The sequence below is a fragment of the Gorilla gorilla genome, chromosome 12, assembly GCF_029281585.2.
Source record: "Gorilla gorilla gorilla isolate KB3781 chromosome 12, NHGRI_mGorGor1-v2.1_pri, whole genome shotgun sequence".
Classification (NCBI taxonomy): Eukaryota; Metazoa; Chordata; class Mammalia; order Primates; family Hominidae; genus Gorilla; species Gorilla gorilla.
This window is the reverse complement of record NC_073236.2, coordinates 111,164,371-111,182,489: the sequence shown is the minus strand read 5'-3', so window position 1 is coordinate 111,182,489 and position 18,119 is coordinate 111,164,371. Positions and strand designations below refer to the sequence as shown.

The window sequence follows — 18,119 nt, the reverse complement described above, 5'->3', positions numbered from 1 at the left end:
GGCAGAGGTTGCAGTGAGATGAGATCACGCCATTGCACTCCAGTCTGGGTGACAGAGCAAGAATTTGTCTCAAAATAATAATAATAATAATAAAAAGGCTGGGCGCAGTGGCTCACGCCTGTAATCCCAACACTTTTGGAGGCAGAGGTGGGTGGATAACTGGAGGTCAAGAGTTACAGATGAGCCTGGCCAACATGGTGAAGCCCCATCTCTACTACAAACACAAAAAATTAGCTGGGCGTGGTGGCGCACGTCTGTAATCCCAGCTACTCAGAGGCCGAGGCAGGAGGATCCCTTGAACCTGGGAGATGGAAGTTGCAGTGAGCAGAGATCGCACCACTGCACTCCAGCCTGGGCGACAGAGTGAGATTCTGTCTCGAAAAACAACAACAACAAGAAGAACAACAAGAACAACAACAACAACAAGATAACAAATATGTAATAGAGGCTGTATGTGGTCCACAAGCCTAATAGATTTGTTTTCTGGCCCTTCACAGAAAAAGTTTGCTGACCCACGGACTAGAGTATCCACATCTTATCCACTGGGGTCTTTTGGGTTCTTGAAGGTGAGTCCAGCTAGTATCACACTCCCGGCCTCATTCAATGTCATGTGAGTCATACAATTGGTGAACTTGAAAGGGAACTGAGTTTAGATCAGTCCTTAGTGGCAGTGTCTTCTCAGAGCCAACCTGGATTTGTGGTATAAATTCTGGTCCACTGTCTGCCACGTAGTATGGACCCAACACAAGTCACAAGTCACTCTGCTCTGGAACTTTATCTCACAGGTAAACTCATACTAACCCAAGCTCACAGAGACTGCTGTATAGCCAGAATTCAAACTCATTCCATTTTAACCATAAATGCAACCAGCTAACAGGTGAGCCTTCACATCAGCAGACCAGAGTCTTTGCTTCCTGTAATCAGGCTTCAGCACACAGGGAGCCATGTGGAGCATGAAATCTGAGTAAGGAGAGGTGGGTAGATGACTTATCCAAAGATACATTTGCCACAGAGACCTGAGAGCTCAAATCCTTAGGCCAAGGCCCCTTCTCTCTTGAACAGTAGTTGGGAGTGTGCTACCCACTCCTTGCTTCTTAGGTTGAGGTTTTCCAGGCTACAGGCTGACAGCTCTCTGCCTACATCCTCTGTTCATCCAGACTTTCTCCATACAACGGATTAAATTAACAAACACATTCTGGTGATTGCCTTCCTGGATTACCCCCAGGTCACTGAAGTTAGGGGTATTCCCAAAGTCTTCAGGTACATACTGGTTATCTCTCAGTTTCCTCCCTCATTGGGTTTAGCCTAATCTCTGTGTGACTCTGTGCATGTTCACATGCATGCACATGTGTGCACGTGTGTATGTGTGCGTATGACTGGTTTAACTCTCAGAAGGCAAATTTATTTCCTATTTTCAGGTTTTTTGGAAGATATTTTATTATTACTCCCTTTGCTGCCAACAAGGTATTTTTGAGCTATTTTGAAAGAAAATCTGTAGTGCAACTGTTTTTTATTATATTTTGAGACTTAGCTACTTGAATTCAAACACATAAGCAGTTTTTCCTGATTTTCTATTGTAATAACTTATGAGACTGAGCTCATGATGACAAATATCTAGTAAAGCCTCTCAGGATAACTCATCTGTTTTCATAACCACTGTTAAATAGTCTTATGTAATCAACTCAAAACATCTTTAAGATCTCTTGTTTCCAAAGGAGGTGGATAAAAATATTTTGCTGTTAAGCAAAATAATAACCAGTTGGATGCCTCCAACAATCAGCCTCAGATCAGAAAAATCCTTCCCAATTGTCTTCCTTTCTTTCCTTTCTTCCCACCTTCCTTCCTTCTTCCCTCTCTCCCTCCCTTCCTTCCTCCCTCTTCCCCAAACATGTATAGAGCATCTCCCCTGTGTTAGGGATAGTTTTTGGCACTGTAGATATAATAATGAAAATACAGTGTAATAAAAGAGTCCTGCCCTATCAGGGCTTACATTCTAGTTGACAGGAGATAGATTATTTAAAAAAAATAAATAAATAAGAAAAATATTAGCAATGGGTAAATGCTATGCAGAGAATAAAATTGAATGGTGTAATACAGTGATTACTTTGGATGGGATCATCAGTGAAGGCCTTTCTGCAGGATAACACTTTAGCTGAGACTTAGGGACAAGAAGGAGCCAATCATGGGAATCTAAGGGTAAAGAACATTACAGCTAGAGCAAGACCCCAGACAAAGACCCAAAAGGAAGAACAGGCTTGGGGAGTGCTGGGAATACAAAGAAAGCTAATGCAGCCAGAGTATGGCTGATGGGCAAGGAGGAGAGTAGCAGTAATAATAAGTTTTCCATCAAGAACACAGAAGAAACTGGGCACAGTGGCTCAAACCTGTAATTCCAGCACTTTGGGAGGCTGAGGTGGAAGGATCGCTGGAGGCCAGGGGTTTGAGACCAGCCTGGGCAATACAGGGAGACCTCGGTATCTAAAAAAAAAATTTAAAAATTAGCTGGCATGCACCTGTGGTCCCAGCTACTTAGGAGACAAGAGGATCACTGGAGCCCAGGCAGTCGAGGCTGCAGTGAACTGTGATCATGCCACTGCACTCTAATCTGGGCAATGGAGCAAGACTCCTATCTCAAAAAAAAAAAAAAAAAAAAAAGCACAGGATGTGGAGTATATCAGTGGCAAATACCTTTGACAATTTCCTCATTTACAGAGACCGTGGAAATTGTCATTGCTTTACCATGCCTCATTTTTTTTTTTTTGCCCTTGCAAAAAAATATATAATGAGGAAAGTTAGGTGTGTAATATGGATTGGTTTAGTCTCCACAGCTTTGTTTCTGGCAAAGTTCATTTGTGTGTCTTTTCCAGATTTTCTAGGTTATACCTCATACCAAATCAGATTAGAAGCTTTTTTTTTTTTTTTTTTTCCAAGCAGGGTCTTACTCTGTCGCCCAGGATGGAGTGTAATGGTGTGATCTCAGCTTACTGCAAACTCTGCCTTCTGGGTTCAAGTGATTCTCCTGCCTCAGCCACCCAAGTAGCATGGATTGCAGGCATGTGCCACCACACCCAGCTAACTTTTGTATTTTTAGTAGAGATGGGGTTTCGCCATGTTGGCCAGGCTAGTTTTGAACTCCTGGCCTCATGTTATCTCCCTGCCTCGGCCTCCCAAAGTGCTGGGATTACAGGTGTGAGCCACTACGCTCAGCCACAAGTGTCATTTGAAAAGAGCAAAAGGGCAAAGATATTAAAAATGAATCACCATGCCCCTCAATATCTCAGAGGTCACAGGTGTTTGAAAGTCACAGGTAAAGGAGGAGGACCCAGGTGAGTGATGTTTTATGAATTGTTATTAAACTTGATAAACTTACCCTTTTGAAGGCATGGAGGTGTCAGGATTCTGGGTCTCAAAATGTGCCTCCCAGCTTAGTGATGTGGGTATACTAAGGAAAGCATAAATGAGGCCTCAAAATGTGTGCTGGACCCAAAGATTGCAAATTCATAAAACTCATTGTTCTCCATTTATTTAAAAAAGAGCTGGCTCTGAGGAATTGATTTATATTAATCAGAGTTATAATAGACTGATTAATAAAATACAATGCCATTTATTCATTACCTGTGAATGTTGTAACTACCAGGCTGAAATTCATGTCTGTTGGTCAGCACATGCTCTTCCTGGTAGGAAAAATCTATTTAAGAAACCATATTAAAATCAGAAGGTTAAGTGTTATATATGGAAGCTGAACAAATCAAGGTGGACATTTCGAAAGGCTATTTTCAGCCGGGCGCAGTGGCTCATGCCTGTAATCCCAGCACTTTGGGAGGCTGAGGTGGGTGGATCATCTGAGGTCAAGAGTTCGAGACCAGCCTGGTCAACATAGTGAAACCCTGTCTCTACTAAAAATACAAAAAATTAGCTGGGCATGGTGGCGGGTGCCTGTAATCCCAGCTACTAGGGAGGCTGAGGCAGGAGAATCATTTGAACCTGGGAGGCAGAGGTTGCAGTGAGCCGAGATCACACCATTGTACTCCAGCCTGGGCAACAAAGAGAGACCCTGTCTCTAAAGAAAAAAAAAAGTTTCTAATGGTATTCATAGTGTTTGGCTTAAGGCTTACATTTGATCAGAGTTTGGCACACTTTTTCCCTATCTTGAAAGTTGTTTTGCATCTTAGTTGTGGGCTAAAAGTTCTCTATTTGCTGACAATAGCAACATACCAACTTGTTTAGTGTCATTCCTCCAAATGCCACTTGTTATAAATCACCTCATATTTATACTTTCTTTTTAAAAATGAAGAAAATGGCTGGGCACAGTGGTTTACGCCTATAATCCCAGTACTTTGGGAGGCCAAGGTGGGCGAATCTCCTGAGGTCAGGAGTTCGAGACTAGCCTGGGCAACATGGCGAAACCCCATCTCTACTAAAAATACAAAAAAATTAGCCAGGCATGGTGGCGCATGCCTGTAATCCTGGCTACTCGGGAAGCTGAGGTGGGAGAATCACTTGAACCCGGGAGGCAGAGGTTGTAGTAAGCCGAGAGATTGCACTACTGCACTCCAGCGTGGGCCACAGAGCAAGACTCCATCTCAAAAAAAAATAAAAAATAAAAAATTTAAAAATTTAAAAAAATTAAAGTGAATAAAATGTAGAAATAGAGTCCTCTAAATTGTCTGGGTGGCAGTGATTCTAACTAAATGAGGGAGGATCTTGGAGTTGCCATGCCAGTATATTTGGAAGTAGAGTACCAAAAAACAACTTCAAAATTTGCTTTGTAACTTGCCAGAGTTTGTAAGTAGAACTTAGAACACCACCATTTCTGTCAACTGTCTCTTCATCTGAATACTTCAAAGTGGGTTATGAACATTAATTAAGCCTCTAAGCATCCCTGTGATGTGGATAATTATACTAGCCATCCCTGCCTTTTGGATGACCACAGGAAAGGAGGAGGAGGTTACCTGAAGTGAATTCCCCAGGTTAAGCTGATTTGGCAGCAAAACCACCCAGGGAACTTTTTATGGTTGCAATCTAAATAATTCTGCACCTGCTTTCCCCAAACATAAATATAACTTTTTTTTTTTTTTTTACACTCTTGCTCTGTTGCCCAGGCTGGAGTACAGTGGCAGGATCTATGCTCACTGCAACCTACGCCTCCCCGGTCCAGCAGATTCTCCTGCCTCAGCCTCCTGAGTAGCTGGAATTACAAGCGTGTGCCACCACAGCTGAATAATTTTTGTATTTTTAGTAGAGACAGTGTTTCGCCATGTTGGCCAGGTTGGTCTTGAACTCCTGACCTCAAACAATCCACCTGTCTCGGCCTCCCAAAGTGCTGAGATTACAGGCATGAACCACCGCACCCAGCCTCCCCAAACATAAACATAACATTTTTACATGAGTTGTTGAAAAAGGAATCCAAATTTACCAAATCAAAAATTAAAAGTCTAACCTGGTGAAGAGAAAACGCAGGTATACCCTGGGATTAGTCAGAGTTTAGCTGCTCAGAGTTCCCTTCTGTCCAGTCTGCTTCCCAGTGGACTTTTGTCCTTCCCTCTTATTTCCATTTCCCAATAAACTGAGAGCCCACAGTGCTGGCCTGTAGTGTGGGAAACAGCCTGAGTTACTGATGCCAGGCATGGCCTAAACAGTCTCCTGTGGGAGAGCTATGCCTACCGGATCCAAAGTGTCTACTTGGCTCCACCCCATTTCACTCATGTGCCAGTTTCTGCTAAACATAGCCCAGCTCCCAGCTGGCAAGGCTCTGAACTATTTTTAGCTGGGTCCAGGGCTCAGGCCAAGAGATCTAGATAGGTAGCTGAGATTCAGCTCTAGTGTTTTAAAAATAACCTTTATTGTTTTTCTTCTCATTATAATTTATGTTTCAGTTTAGACTTTTGGAAATATAGCTGAGAAAAAGGTGTGACCATTTAGAAAACAGCAAAAAGAAGAAAATTAAAATTTTCTGTAATACTCTTTATCAAAGTATAATATATACAGCAATGTACACCAATCTTAAATATACATTTTGGTACACTTTTATGTAATTATATTCTTGTTTAACTGCCACTTTGATCAATATGAAGAAGACTCCACATAGTGGGACACCATCTCTACAAAAAATTTAAAAATTAGCCGAGCATGGTGGCACACACCTATGGTCCCAGCTACTTAGGAGGCTGAGGTGGGAAGATCACTTGAGTCTGGGAGGTGGAGGTTGCACTGAGCCATGTTTACGCCACTTCCCTTCAGCCTGGGTGACAGAGCAAGATCATATCTTAAAACAAAACAAACAAACAAAAAGACAAAAAGAAAAACAGGACATTCCAGCACTCCAAAAAGTTCTCATTCGTCCCTTCCCAGCCAATATCCCTATGACCCAGAGATAAACCCTATTCTGACTTATATCACTTTTGATTAGTTTTACCTATTTTGAATTTCATAAAAATGAAATCATATGTACTTTTTTTTGAAAAAGGGTCTCACTCTATTGTCCAGGCTGGAATGCAGTGGCATGATCACAGCTCACTGCAGCTTCGACCTCCCTGGTTTGGGTAGCTGAGACCATAGGTACATGCCAACATGCCTGGCTAAATTTTTTTATTTTACTTTTGGTATAGATGGGGTCTCACAATGTTGTCCAGGCTGGTCTTGAACTCCTGGGCTTAAGCAAACCTCCCACCTTGGCCTCCCAAAGTACAGGATTACAGATGCAAGCCACCGTTCCCAGCCCATATATACTTTTTAAGTCTGTCTTTGTTCACTCATAATGTCTGTGGGGTTTATCCATGTTGTTACATGTAGTAGCAGATGGTTTTTTGTCTGTTTTTACTGTGTAAAATTCTACCACATGAATACACTATAATTTATTAGTTCCCCACTGAGACTTATTTGGCTTATTTCCAAAGTTTGGTTATTAAAAATAAAACTGTCATGAACATTTTGTCCACATCTTTTAATGGTCATATGCATTCATTTTTGGGGGTATATACCTAGGAGTGGAAGTGCTAAACCACAGAGAAAGCTTCGATCTAGCTTTCATAGATGTGCCAGTTTTCCAAAGTGGTTGCACCATTTTACAGTCCCACCAGCAATGTGTGGAAGTTCTAATTGCTCTATATCCTCACCAACACTTGATATCATCAGTCTTTTTAATTTTAGCCATTCTGGAGAGTGTGGGTTGGTATCTCATTGTGATTTGCATTTGCATTTGCCTGGTGACTAATGATGTCTTAAGTACCTTTTTCACATACTTACTAGATATTTGGACATCCTCTTCTGTGAAATGCTTGTTCAAGTGTTTTGCCCATTTTATAATTGGGTTGTCTGTCTTTTCCTTATCAGTTTATAGAATTTAAATTCTTCATTGGAGAGAGAAAGAGAGAGGTGGATTGCAAATACTTTCTCTCAGTCTGTGACTTGCCCTTTCACAAAAGTTCTTAATTTTAATGAATCCAATTATCAATCTTTCCTTTTATGGTTAGTTTGTTTGTTTGTTTTTGGGTTTTGTACCTTGTTTAAGAAATCTGGCTGGGTGTCATGGGTCACGCCTGTAATCCTAGCACTTTGGGAGGCCGAGGCAGGCAGATCATTTGAGGTCAGGAGTTCAAAACCAGCCTGGCCAACATGGTGAAACCCCATCTCTACTAAAAATACAAAAATCAGCTGGGTGTGGTGGCAGGCACCTGTAATCCCAACTGCCCAGGAGGCTGAGGCAGGAGAATCGCTTGAACCTGGGAGGTGGAGGTTGCAGTGAGCCGAGATCACACTACTGCACTCCATCCTGGGCAATAGAGACTCCATCTCAAAAAAAAAAAAAAGAAAAAAGAAATCTTTGACTGCCATAAAGTCATGAAGATATTCTTCCATGTATTCTTCAGAAACTTTATTGTTTTGCCATTTAGGTCTATGATCCATCTCAAGTTAATTTTTCACATATGGTATGAAAAAAGGCCAAAGCTCATTATTTTTTTATAAGACTATCCAATTACTCCAGAATCATTTATTGAAAAGACCATCTTTTCCCCACTATATATATGTGAGTCTATTTCTGAACTCTATACTCTCTTCTATTGATTTGTCTGTTCTTGTACTAATATCACACTGTCTTAATTACTGTAATTTCATATTAAATTTTAAAATCCGATAGTATAATCCACCAACTTTGTTCTTTCTCTTCAAGATGGTCTTGTCTATTTTAGATCTTTTGCGGTTCTATATACATTTAAGAGTCAACTTGTCAATTTGGGGGTTTTGGGGGGGTTGTTTTGTTTTTGTTCGTTGTTGTTTTTTTTTTTTTTGAGATGGAGTCTCACTCTGCTGCCCAGGCTGGAGTGCAGTGGCGTGACTTTGGCTCACTGTAACCTCCACCTTCTAGATTCAAACGATTCTCCTGCCTCAGCCTCCCCAGTAGCTGGGATTACAGGTGTCTGCCACCATGCCCAGCTAATTTTTGTATTTTTAGTAGAGATGAGGTTTCACCATGTTGGCCCGGCTGGTCTCGAACTCCTGACCTCAGGTGATCTACCCACCTCAGCCTCCCAAAGTGCTGGGATTACAGGCGTGAGCCGCCACGCCTGGTCTGGAGCCTTCTCCATTTTAGCGGGAAAGAGTAGACCATATTCATTTATTCTATGAAGTTTGGATTGTGAAAATTGAAGGAGAATCTCAAACTTGAAAAACTAACAGGGAAAGATATCTTGGAATCATCTTGGACTCATCATTCTCCTTTGTCCCCCTGTGAATCCTGGGCCACCAACTTCTGGCAATCCCAGCTCAAAGGCAACTCTAGATGCTTCCTCTTCTTCATTCCCATCACTGTGGAGTAGCCTGGGTCAGCCCATTCCTGCCAAACCTGGTCTGATACCAGGCGAAGAATATACTGTTCTTTGCTCATTCTGCTGTTTCTCTGATGAAACATTTTGAGAAGGGATTCTTTAGGATGTTCTAAGGCAATGGCTTCCTAAGCAGTCGTGCTGCTTCCACTCGTTTCCATCACCTTCTGCTCTCAACCTCCTTGTGGCTCCCAACACACTCCGAATGTAATCCAGTGTCCTTGACACAGCTTGCTCCATCTGGCCCTTCTCTACTTCTGACCTCTTCTTCTATTCCTCCAACCTTTCTACCTAATTGCTGTTCTTCATCTATGCCAAGCATGTTTCCAGCTGGGGACCTTTACAAGGTGGTTATTTTTCCTGGAAATAATCACCCCTTCCTGAACCCACTCTCAGATATTTACATGGCCCACATTCTCATTTTTTTGCAGATTGCTGCTTATTTATTTACTTATTTATTTATTTTCAGATGGAGTCTTGCTCTGTTGCCCAGGCTGGAGTGCCATGGCTTGATCTGGCTCACTGCAACCTCCACTTCCCAGGTTCCAGCCATTCTACTGCCTCCGCCTACCGAGTAGCTGGGACTAAAGGTGCCCACCACCTTACCCCACCAATTTTTGTATTTTTAGTAGAGACAGGGTTTCACCATGTTGGCCAGGCTGGTCTTCAACTCCTGACCTCAAGTGATCCACCTGCCTTGCCTCCCAAAGTGCTGGGATTACAGGTGTGAGCCACTGTGCCCAGCCAGATTGCTGCTCATGTGTCACTTCCTCAGAGAGATCTTCCATGACAACCTTGTTTAAAGCAGCATTCTTCTTTATCCCAACCTCTTACCCTGCTTCATTTTTCTTCCTAGCCTTCAGCACTACACACACACACACACACACACACACACACACACACAGAGTCTCCTAGAGACTCTCCTAGAGAACCAACGATTCTGGTTTACCCAGGGGGTTCCTGGGCAGAATTTGAGTGCTAAAAGCAGGAATGTCCCAGGCAAACTGGAATGGATTGGTCACTTCTCCCCTCCTACCAGAATATAAGTTTTATGAGGGAAAGAGCTTTATTTCATTCTCCACTGTCTCCCCAGCACATGACACAGTGCCTGGCACAGAGTAGGTGCTCATAAATATTTATTGAACAAATGAATGCATGAATAATTTCTTATTTCAAACAACATCTGGATTAAACTCTCTGACCTAGCATTCCAATTTCTTCTTGACTTCCCCATCTTAATACCCCACCCTATTTCCTACCACTTCCTCTGATGCACCCTCCGCTCCAGGGACCCCAGTCTCCTCTCTTTCACAATCCCTTCACATGAAGAGCCCTCCCCTATCTCTTCTAGCTGAATCAGTCTCTTTCACAACTTTTATTTTCTGAAATCTTTATCAGTGAAAAGGCCTGAGGGATGAATGGGTCCCTATCAGAATTCCCTTGAATAGTGTTACAAAATATATCCTCCTCCACTCCCAATGCTGAGAAATAGTTATGATGTTCTTGGGGAAGGAGGAGAAATTAAACACTGATATTTTGAAAAAGTTCCCTAGGTGATTCTGACAACAAACATGCAGCTACTTCAATCAAAAATCACTTATCTAGTCCATCAATGGATGAATGGAAAAAGAAAATGTGGTATATATTCTGCAAAGGAATACTATTCAGCCATAAAAAAGAATGAAATATGGTCATTTGCAGAAACATGGATGAAACTATAGGTCATTATGTTAAGTGAACTAAGTCAGAAGACAGAAAAGACAAATATTGAATGTTCTCACTCATACGTGGGACCTAAAAAAGTTGATCTCAGGGAGGCAGAGAGTAGAATTATGGTAGCTAGAGGCTAGAAAGGGTTGGGGGGATGGTGTTGAAGAGAAGTTGGTTAATGGGTACAAATGCACAGTTAGAAGGAATAAATTGTAGTGTTCAACAGCATAGTAAATGACTATAGTTAACAACAACATACTATACACTTCAAAATAGCTAGAGGAGAAGATTTGAAATGTTCCCAACACAAAGAAATGAAAGGTTTCAGGTGATATATATCCTAAACACCCTGGCTTGATCATCACACATTGTATTCATGTATCAAAATATCACACATACCCCATAAATATACAAGTGTTATGTATCAAGAAAGCTACCAATCCAAATCCCATAATATTTCACAACCCAGTTCAAATCCTTTAGTGGCATCACTGCTATTAAGACTTTGCCTGACCTCATCGCCTCCCCCTCTTTGGGATTCTAAAAAGCTTAGGATCTGAACCACACCTCTTAGCACTGGTCATACAGGTCTGGCATAGAAATGTGGACAAAATTTCTCCAGCTTTGTTTTTTGCTTAGGATTGCCTTAGCTATTCTTTATAGGTTCCATATAAATTTTAAAATAATTTTTTCTAGTCCTGTGAAGAATATTGTTGGTAGTTTGATAGAAATAGCATTGAATCTGTACATTGCTTTGGGCAGTATAGCCATTTCAATGATATTGGTTCTTCCTATCCATGAGCATGGGATGTTTTTCCACTTGTTTGTGTCTTCTCTGATTTCTTTGAGCAGTGTTTTGTAATTCTCATTGTAGAGATCTTTCACCTCCCTGGTTAGCTGCATTCTTAGGTATTTTATTTTTTGTGTGGCAATTGTGAATGGGATTACCTTTCTGATTTGGCTTTCAGTTTGATTGCTGTTGGTGTATAGGAATGCTAGTAATTTTTGTACGTTGATTTTGTATCCTGCAACTTTGCTGAAGTTGTTTATCAGCTGAAGGAGCTTTTGGGCTGAGACTATGGGGCTTTGTAGATATAGAACCATGTTGTGTTCAGAGATAGTTTGACTTCCTCTCTTCCTATTTGGATACCCTTTATTTCTTTCTCTCGCCTGATTGCTCTGGCTAGGACTTCCAATACTATGTTGAATAGAAGTGGTGAGAGAGGCCATCCTTGTCTTGTGCCGGCTTTCAGGGGGAATGCTTCCAGCTTTTGTCTATTCAGTATAATGTTGGCTGTGGGTTTGTCATAGATGGCTCTTATTATTTTGAGGTATGATGTTCCTTCAATACCTAGTTTATCAAGAGTTTTTAACATGAAGTGAGGTTAAATTTTATCAAAAGCCTTTTCTACATCTATTGAAAGAATCATGTGGTTTTGTCTTTAGTTTTGTTTATGTGATGAATCACATTTATTGATTTTTACATGTTGAACCAAACTTGTTTCCTGGAGATGAAGCCTACTTGATCATGGTGGATTAGCTTTTTGATGTGCTGCTGGATTTGGTTTCAAACTATACTACAAGGCTACAGTGACCAAAAGAGCATGGTACTGGTACAAAAACAGGCACATAGACCAATGGAACAGAATAGAGGCCAGGTGCAGTGGCTCATGCCTGTAATCCAGTGCTTTGGGAGGCCAAGGCAGATGGATCATGAGGTCAGGAGTTTGAGACTGAGTTTCGAGTTTCAGCCTGACCAACATGGTGAAACCCCATCTCTACTAAAAATACAAAAAACATTAGCCGGGCGTGGTGGCACGTGCCTGTAATCTCAGCTACTCAGGAGGCTGAGGCAGGAGAATCGCTTGAACCCAGGAGGCGGAGGTTGCAGTGAGCAGAGATCGCACCACTGCACTCCGGCCTGGGCGATAGAGGGAGACTATGTCTCAAAAAAATAAAAATAAAAATAAGTAAATAAATAAATAAAATAATAGAGAGCCCAGAAATAAGGCCACGCATCTACAACCATCTGATCTTTGACAAAGCTGACAAAAAAAACAAGCAATGGGGAAAAGACCTCCTACTCAATAAATAGTGCTGGGATAACTGGCTAGCCATATGCAGAAGACTGAAGCTGGACCTCTTCCTTACATCATATGCAAAAATCAACTCAAGATAGATTCAAGACTTATATGCAAAACCCCAAACTATAAAAAAAACCCTGGAAGAGAATCTAGCCAATATTATCCTGGAGATAGGAATGGGCGAATATTTCATGACAAAGACACCAAAAGCAATCGCGACAAAAGCAAAAGTCGACAAATGAGAGCTAATTAAACTTAAGAGCTGCTGCACAGCAAAAGAAACTATCAACAGAGTAAACAGACAACCTGCAGAACGGGAGAAAATATTTGCAAACTATGCATCTGATACAGGTCTAATATCCAGCATCTATAAGGAACTTAAATTTATAAGAGAAAAACAACCACATTAAAAAGTGTGCAAAGGACATGAACATCTAGACACTTCTCAAAAGAAGACATACATGTGGCCAAGAAGTATAAGAGAAAAAGCTCAATATCACTGATCATTGGGGAAATGCAAATCAAAACCACAATGAGATACCACCTCATACCCGTCAGAATGGCTATTACCAAAAAGTCAAAAAATAACAGATGCTGGTACGGTTGCGCAGAAAAGGGAACCCTTACACACTGTTGGTGGGAGTGTAAATTTATTCAACCATTGTGGAAAGCAGTATGGTGATTCCTCAAAGAGTTAAAAGCAGAATCCAGCAATCCCATTACTGAGTGTATACCCAGAGGAATATAAAGCATTCTACCATAAAGACACTTGCATGTGAATGTTTATTGCAGCACTGTTCACAATAGCAAAGACATGGAATCAACCTAAATGCCCATCAATGACAGACTGGATAAAGAACATGTGGTACATATACACCATGGAATATTATGCAGCCATAAAAGAAGAAGAAGATCAAGCCAGGTGTGGTGGTTCACGCCTGTAATCCCGACACTTTGGGAGGCCAAGGCAAGTGGATCATCTTAAATCAGGAGTTCGAGACCAGCCTGGCCAACATGGCAAAACCTTGTCTCTACTAAAAACACAAAAATTAGCCGGGCGTGGTGGCGGATGCCTGTAATCCCAGCTACTCAGGAGGCTGAGGCAGGAGAATCACTTGAACCCAGGAGGTGGGGGTTGCAGTGGGCCAAGATCATGGCACTACACTCCAGCCTAAGCAACAGAGGGAGACTCTGTCTCAAAAACAAACTAACAACTACAACAAAAAAACAAGATCATGTCTTTTGAGGGAACATGGATGCATGGATGGAGCTGGAGGCTATCATCCTTAGCAAACTAATTCAGAAACAGAAAACCAAATATCACATGTTCTTACTTATAAGTGGGAGCTAAATGATAAGAACTTACGAACACAAAAAAGAAAACAAGCACTAAGGTCTACTTGAGGCAGGAGGGTGGGAGGAGGGAGAGAAGCAGAAAAGAGAATTATTGGGTACTGAGCTTAATACCTGGGTGATGTAATATATGTACAATAAACCCTGATGACATGTGTTTATCTATGTAACAAACCTTCACATGTACCACCAAACCGAAAATAAAAATTTTTTAAAAAGGAATGTGGACAAAAGAGAGTTGCTTATTGTGAATGTCTGTCTGGCCAAGAAGCCCCTCAGATGTGCAGGGAAGGCATTCCCTACCTTTCTCCTGGAGGTAGCTGGGGATGACCTCTCCTTCTCATTCCTGAAGACTGTCCCGCTGCCAGAACCACCCATATTCTGCTCCTCCTCACCCATTTTCCTGCTGTAAGTTGACAATCCTTGCCATCAAGTTACATCTGCTGCCCCACCCCATCGCCACTCACTTTTTCTCACAACAGAGTCCCAGAGCTAGTCCACCTAACTAGCCCAGCATCTCTAAATCACACTGCCTGGGTATTCCAGCCAGGGCTTTAGAATTGGACTGACCTGGTGCCTAAAGACAAGTCAAAGCCTCTGAGTCTTGATTCATTCCCACATTCCCTATAAAAGGGAAACTACTTACTTCACAGGATTTTCTGAGGGATTAATTGTGATCATGTCAGTAAAAATTCCCAGCACATGGTACACTTATGAACCTCCAGCCAGGAACCTTTCTGACAAAGGAGCAATGCCTGTCACCTGGGCATGGGGACATTGGATCTCCCAGCCAAGCTGGGCTCTGTCTTAATAGGAATGTCACTACTAGAAGTACCTAAATGTTCTTAGAGCTTGGGATCACTCAATCACATTCTCTGGGTGGTTTGTTAAAACCTGGACTGGACTATGAGGGGCGAGAGCAACCTCTTTTTAGCAACAGTAAAGTCATTCTTTGAGGTGATTGCACCGTTAAAACACACAGGGGCAAAACAGAAAAATGCTGTGCTCATTGCTGAGCAGGTTGCCCTGAAAAGTAGAGAATGAAAAATAGGAATAAGGGTGGGCATGGGGACCCTGGGTTCTAGGGTGCTCTTGTGCAGGAAGGAGAGGGGACAAAAAGAGTAGGCTCTTGCACAGTATGAAGGCTTTCGAGTAAAAATCTGAAGGAGATGGAGAGATTGAGATTCAAGTCCTAGTTTTGCTAGTATATCAATGCAATTTAACTGTTTTTGTTTTCTAGAGACAGGTATTGCTCTGTCACCCAGGCTGGAGTACAGTGGCATGATCATAGCTCAACACATCCTCAACCTCCTATGCTCAAGGGATCCTCCTGCCTCAGTCTCCAGAGTAGCTAGGACTACAGGTGCACACCACAGGGACTGGCCAAGTTTGAATTTTTTTAGTAGAGATGAAGCCTTGCTATGTTGCCCAGACTGGTCTTGAACTCCTGGGATCATGCAAGCCTTCTGCCTCGGCTTCCCAAAGTGCTGGGATTACACGCATGAGTCACCAAGCCCAGCCATAATTTAACCTTTCTAGATCACAACTTCCTCAATCGCAAAGTAAGATTAAAAGTAATTGTATCTTTTTTAAAAAAAGTTCCCAGCACAATATACTTACTCCCTTTCTTCCTTCTGCCTTCACATTCCCTATCCTTTGGTTTGGGAGCCAGGTCCTTCCTGGCAACCAAACCCCAAGATGTCATGAACTGTGCTCAGCCCACCATGCCCTGCCCCCACTCCCCCCCACCCCCCAAGGATTTAAAGGTATCAGAGCATCCCTTGCCCTCTATGCTGCCAGCCCAGCCTTTGTCTCCCATATAGGGTCCAGGTCTGTCTGTAAATTGGAACTAGAATTGTCTTCATGTCTATTGCTCAGGGTAGTAGAAAACACTGAGAGATGTTTTCTGCCATGCCAAATAGGAATCCTCAATAAATATTCCCCATAAACTCTGTTATAATTGATGGCTAGAGTCCATATTGCCATGGACACTCTTCTATAGTTACATTAAGGACTAAATTGATTTTGCAGACTGATCTGAGAGTTTAACCACCATTTGTACCACAGTCTCTGTGGGAAAATATATTCCATGTTCCGAACAATTGACCCTTTGGCGTTGGTCCAGTTCCTGGGCTGGGGACGGCATGTACAATATTATGTTACATTTTGGGTTTTATTTGTATGTCTTAGAATCAGAGACTTGTTTGACCTAGAAGAAGCTTTGGAAATCATTTATTAATGGGCACATTTTGTAGGTAATGAATCCAAGGTTCAGAAAGATTGAATTGTCTAAGGTTATTCACTGCTTTGTTCTCCCACCTCCAAGCCAATGCTTTTCCCACTATCCAAGTCATTTTGTGGTCATTTTCCCACATAGTCATTAAACAACTTGAAAGTTGGGAAGTCATGCCTTCTTCAACACAGACTCAAACTCACTGTTTCATAAATACTTAATTGGTTCATTATTCTTTTTGTTTCAGAGGTCTATTCACTGTAAGGTTTTCTTAAATAACAAGTACCATAGAGCATTTCAATTAAGAACTTATTATGATGACTGGATTTGGTTTAAATCAAGATTTAAATAATAATTAATAAATATTCTATTTAACCAGTGTTTCCTATATAAAGGACCTATTGGTGTTGGATGTAACTCTGATGAATATATTTCACAGCTCACAAATAGTTTAGCTTTAGTTTTAACAGACATACGCTATTAATTTTAATGTGGTCTTATATATTATGAGAAGCTACTCATTTTATAACTACATAAAAAAAGTAATGCTTTCCTTGTCTTATCTACCAAAACCCAATTGAAACAGAGACATAAAAACCAGTTAGGGCCAGGTGCGGTGGCTCATGCCTGTCATCCCAGCACTTTGGGAGGCCGAGGTGGGAGGATTGCTTGAGCCCAGGAGTTCGAGACCAGCCTGACACAGCGAGACCCTGTCTCTACTAAAAATAAAAAAAATAGCCGGGCATGGTGGCACATGCCTATGGTCTCAGCTACTACGGAGGCTGAGGCAGAAGGATTGCTTGAGCCTGAGACGTCAAAGCTGCAGTTAGCTGTGAATGAGCCACTGTATTCCAGCCTGAGTGAGGCTCTGTCTCAAAAAAAGAAAAAAAATTAAGCCATTTAGCGGTAAACCTCCAACTGAAAAGGTGAATTATATGTGATTTGGATATACTACAGGAGAAACAGAGCAACAAGAAACAAAACATTTACAGTACACTGTTTCATTTGAAACAAATATTCACATATTGTATACTTTCCCTCATCAAACAGTTATTTCCTGGTATCCGTTTCAGTGAGCAGGATGGGGGGAGGGGGGAGCAATAAAAGAGAAACATTCTTACCTGTGTAGATGACTTGCTTTTATTGTAACAAAGGCAACTGGCCCTGTAATCTAATTACAAGAAAAAAAGGCCACAGATAAACTCTTCAACAATTAAATAGTCATTACTTGTGGTAGCTGTTCACCTAGCTTTAATTGCCTTATAGTTAACAGTTCTAAATAGCCAGTTAACTCCTTCAATTACTAGACGTTTGTTTTTCAATCACTTTATCTTGAAAGATACGGAGGTACTATGGAGTTAGCTTAAGACAAACTGAGAGAGAGAGAAGAGAGAGTTGGTTGGGGCCACCGGGGAGGTTACTGACCAAGGGCAGGGAAGGAGGCATGTATTTATATTCGCCTTATAATTCTGGGGGACTAAACTGGCTGAGGACATGCCTTATGGCTTAGCTATAATTTTGGCTATTCTCATATGTATAATGAAATGAAACCAAAACTAAATCTTAAGAACAAATCTTGGCCCTGCCTGGCTGTACCACCTAGGCCTGGCTCTGTATTGAGAGAGGTCGCCTCCTAATGATGCATATATGTCCTTGTCTGGTTTTCCAATTTTCTTGAATTGAGCTGACTATAAAAGCTTAATGCATGCGATATAAAGAATGGCTGACCTCCAGATACAACTAGTAAAATTTAAACTTACCACTACTTAAGACTTATTAAACACTTGATTGAGAAGAATCGTATTTATGGAAGGACAGCCCAATGAATGTTGATTCATTCATTTAAAAGTCATCTTGGATTAAGCCAGAGCAGCAAAAAACTATATATCACCCCCTCCACATTTTGCTAAACTTACT

The 18,119-nt window shown here is 41.5% G+C and overlaps 1 protein-coding gene across 23 annotated transcripts in view; it reads right to left on the bottom strand.

Annotated features, from left to right (window-relative positions):
* LOC129531541 (uncharacterized) overlaps positions 1-18,119 on the bottom strand; it is a 40,290-nt gene that overhangs the window by 19,184 nt on the left and 2,987 nt on the right. For 8 of the 23 annotated variants that reach the window (XR_010130021.1, XR_010130026.1, XR_008676779.2 and 5 more), the window contains one exon: positions 17,324-17,373. Coding sequence is in view for 3 of the 23 variants with exons in the window: in XM_063695980.1 (XP_063552050.1) it covers positions 17,324-17,373 (50 nt within the window). In the remaining 20 variants the exon portion in view is untranslated. Of the gene's footprint in view, positions 1-421; positions 2,479-3,370; positions 3,443-3,615; positions 3,689-6,063; positions 6,242-17,323; positions 17,374-18,119 lie in introns of those variants that run through there. The other 15 variants (XR_010130016.1, XR_008676781.2, XR_010130018.1 and 12 more) reach the window with 9 other exon arrangements.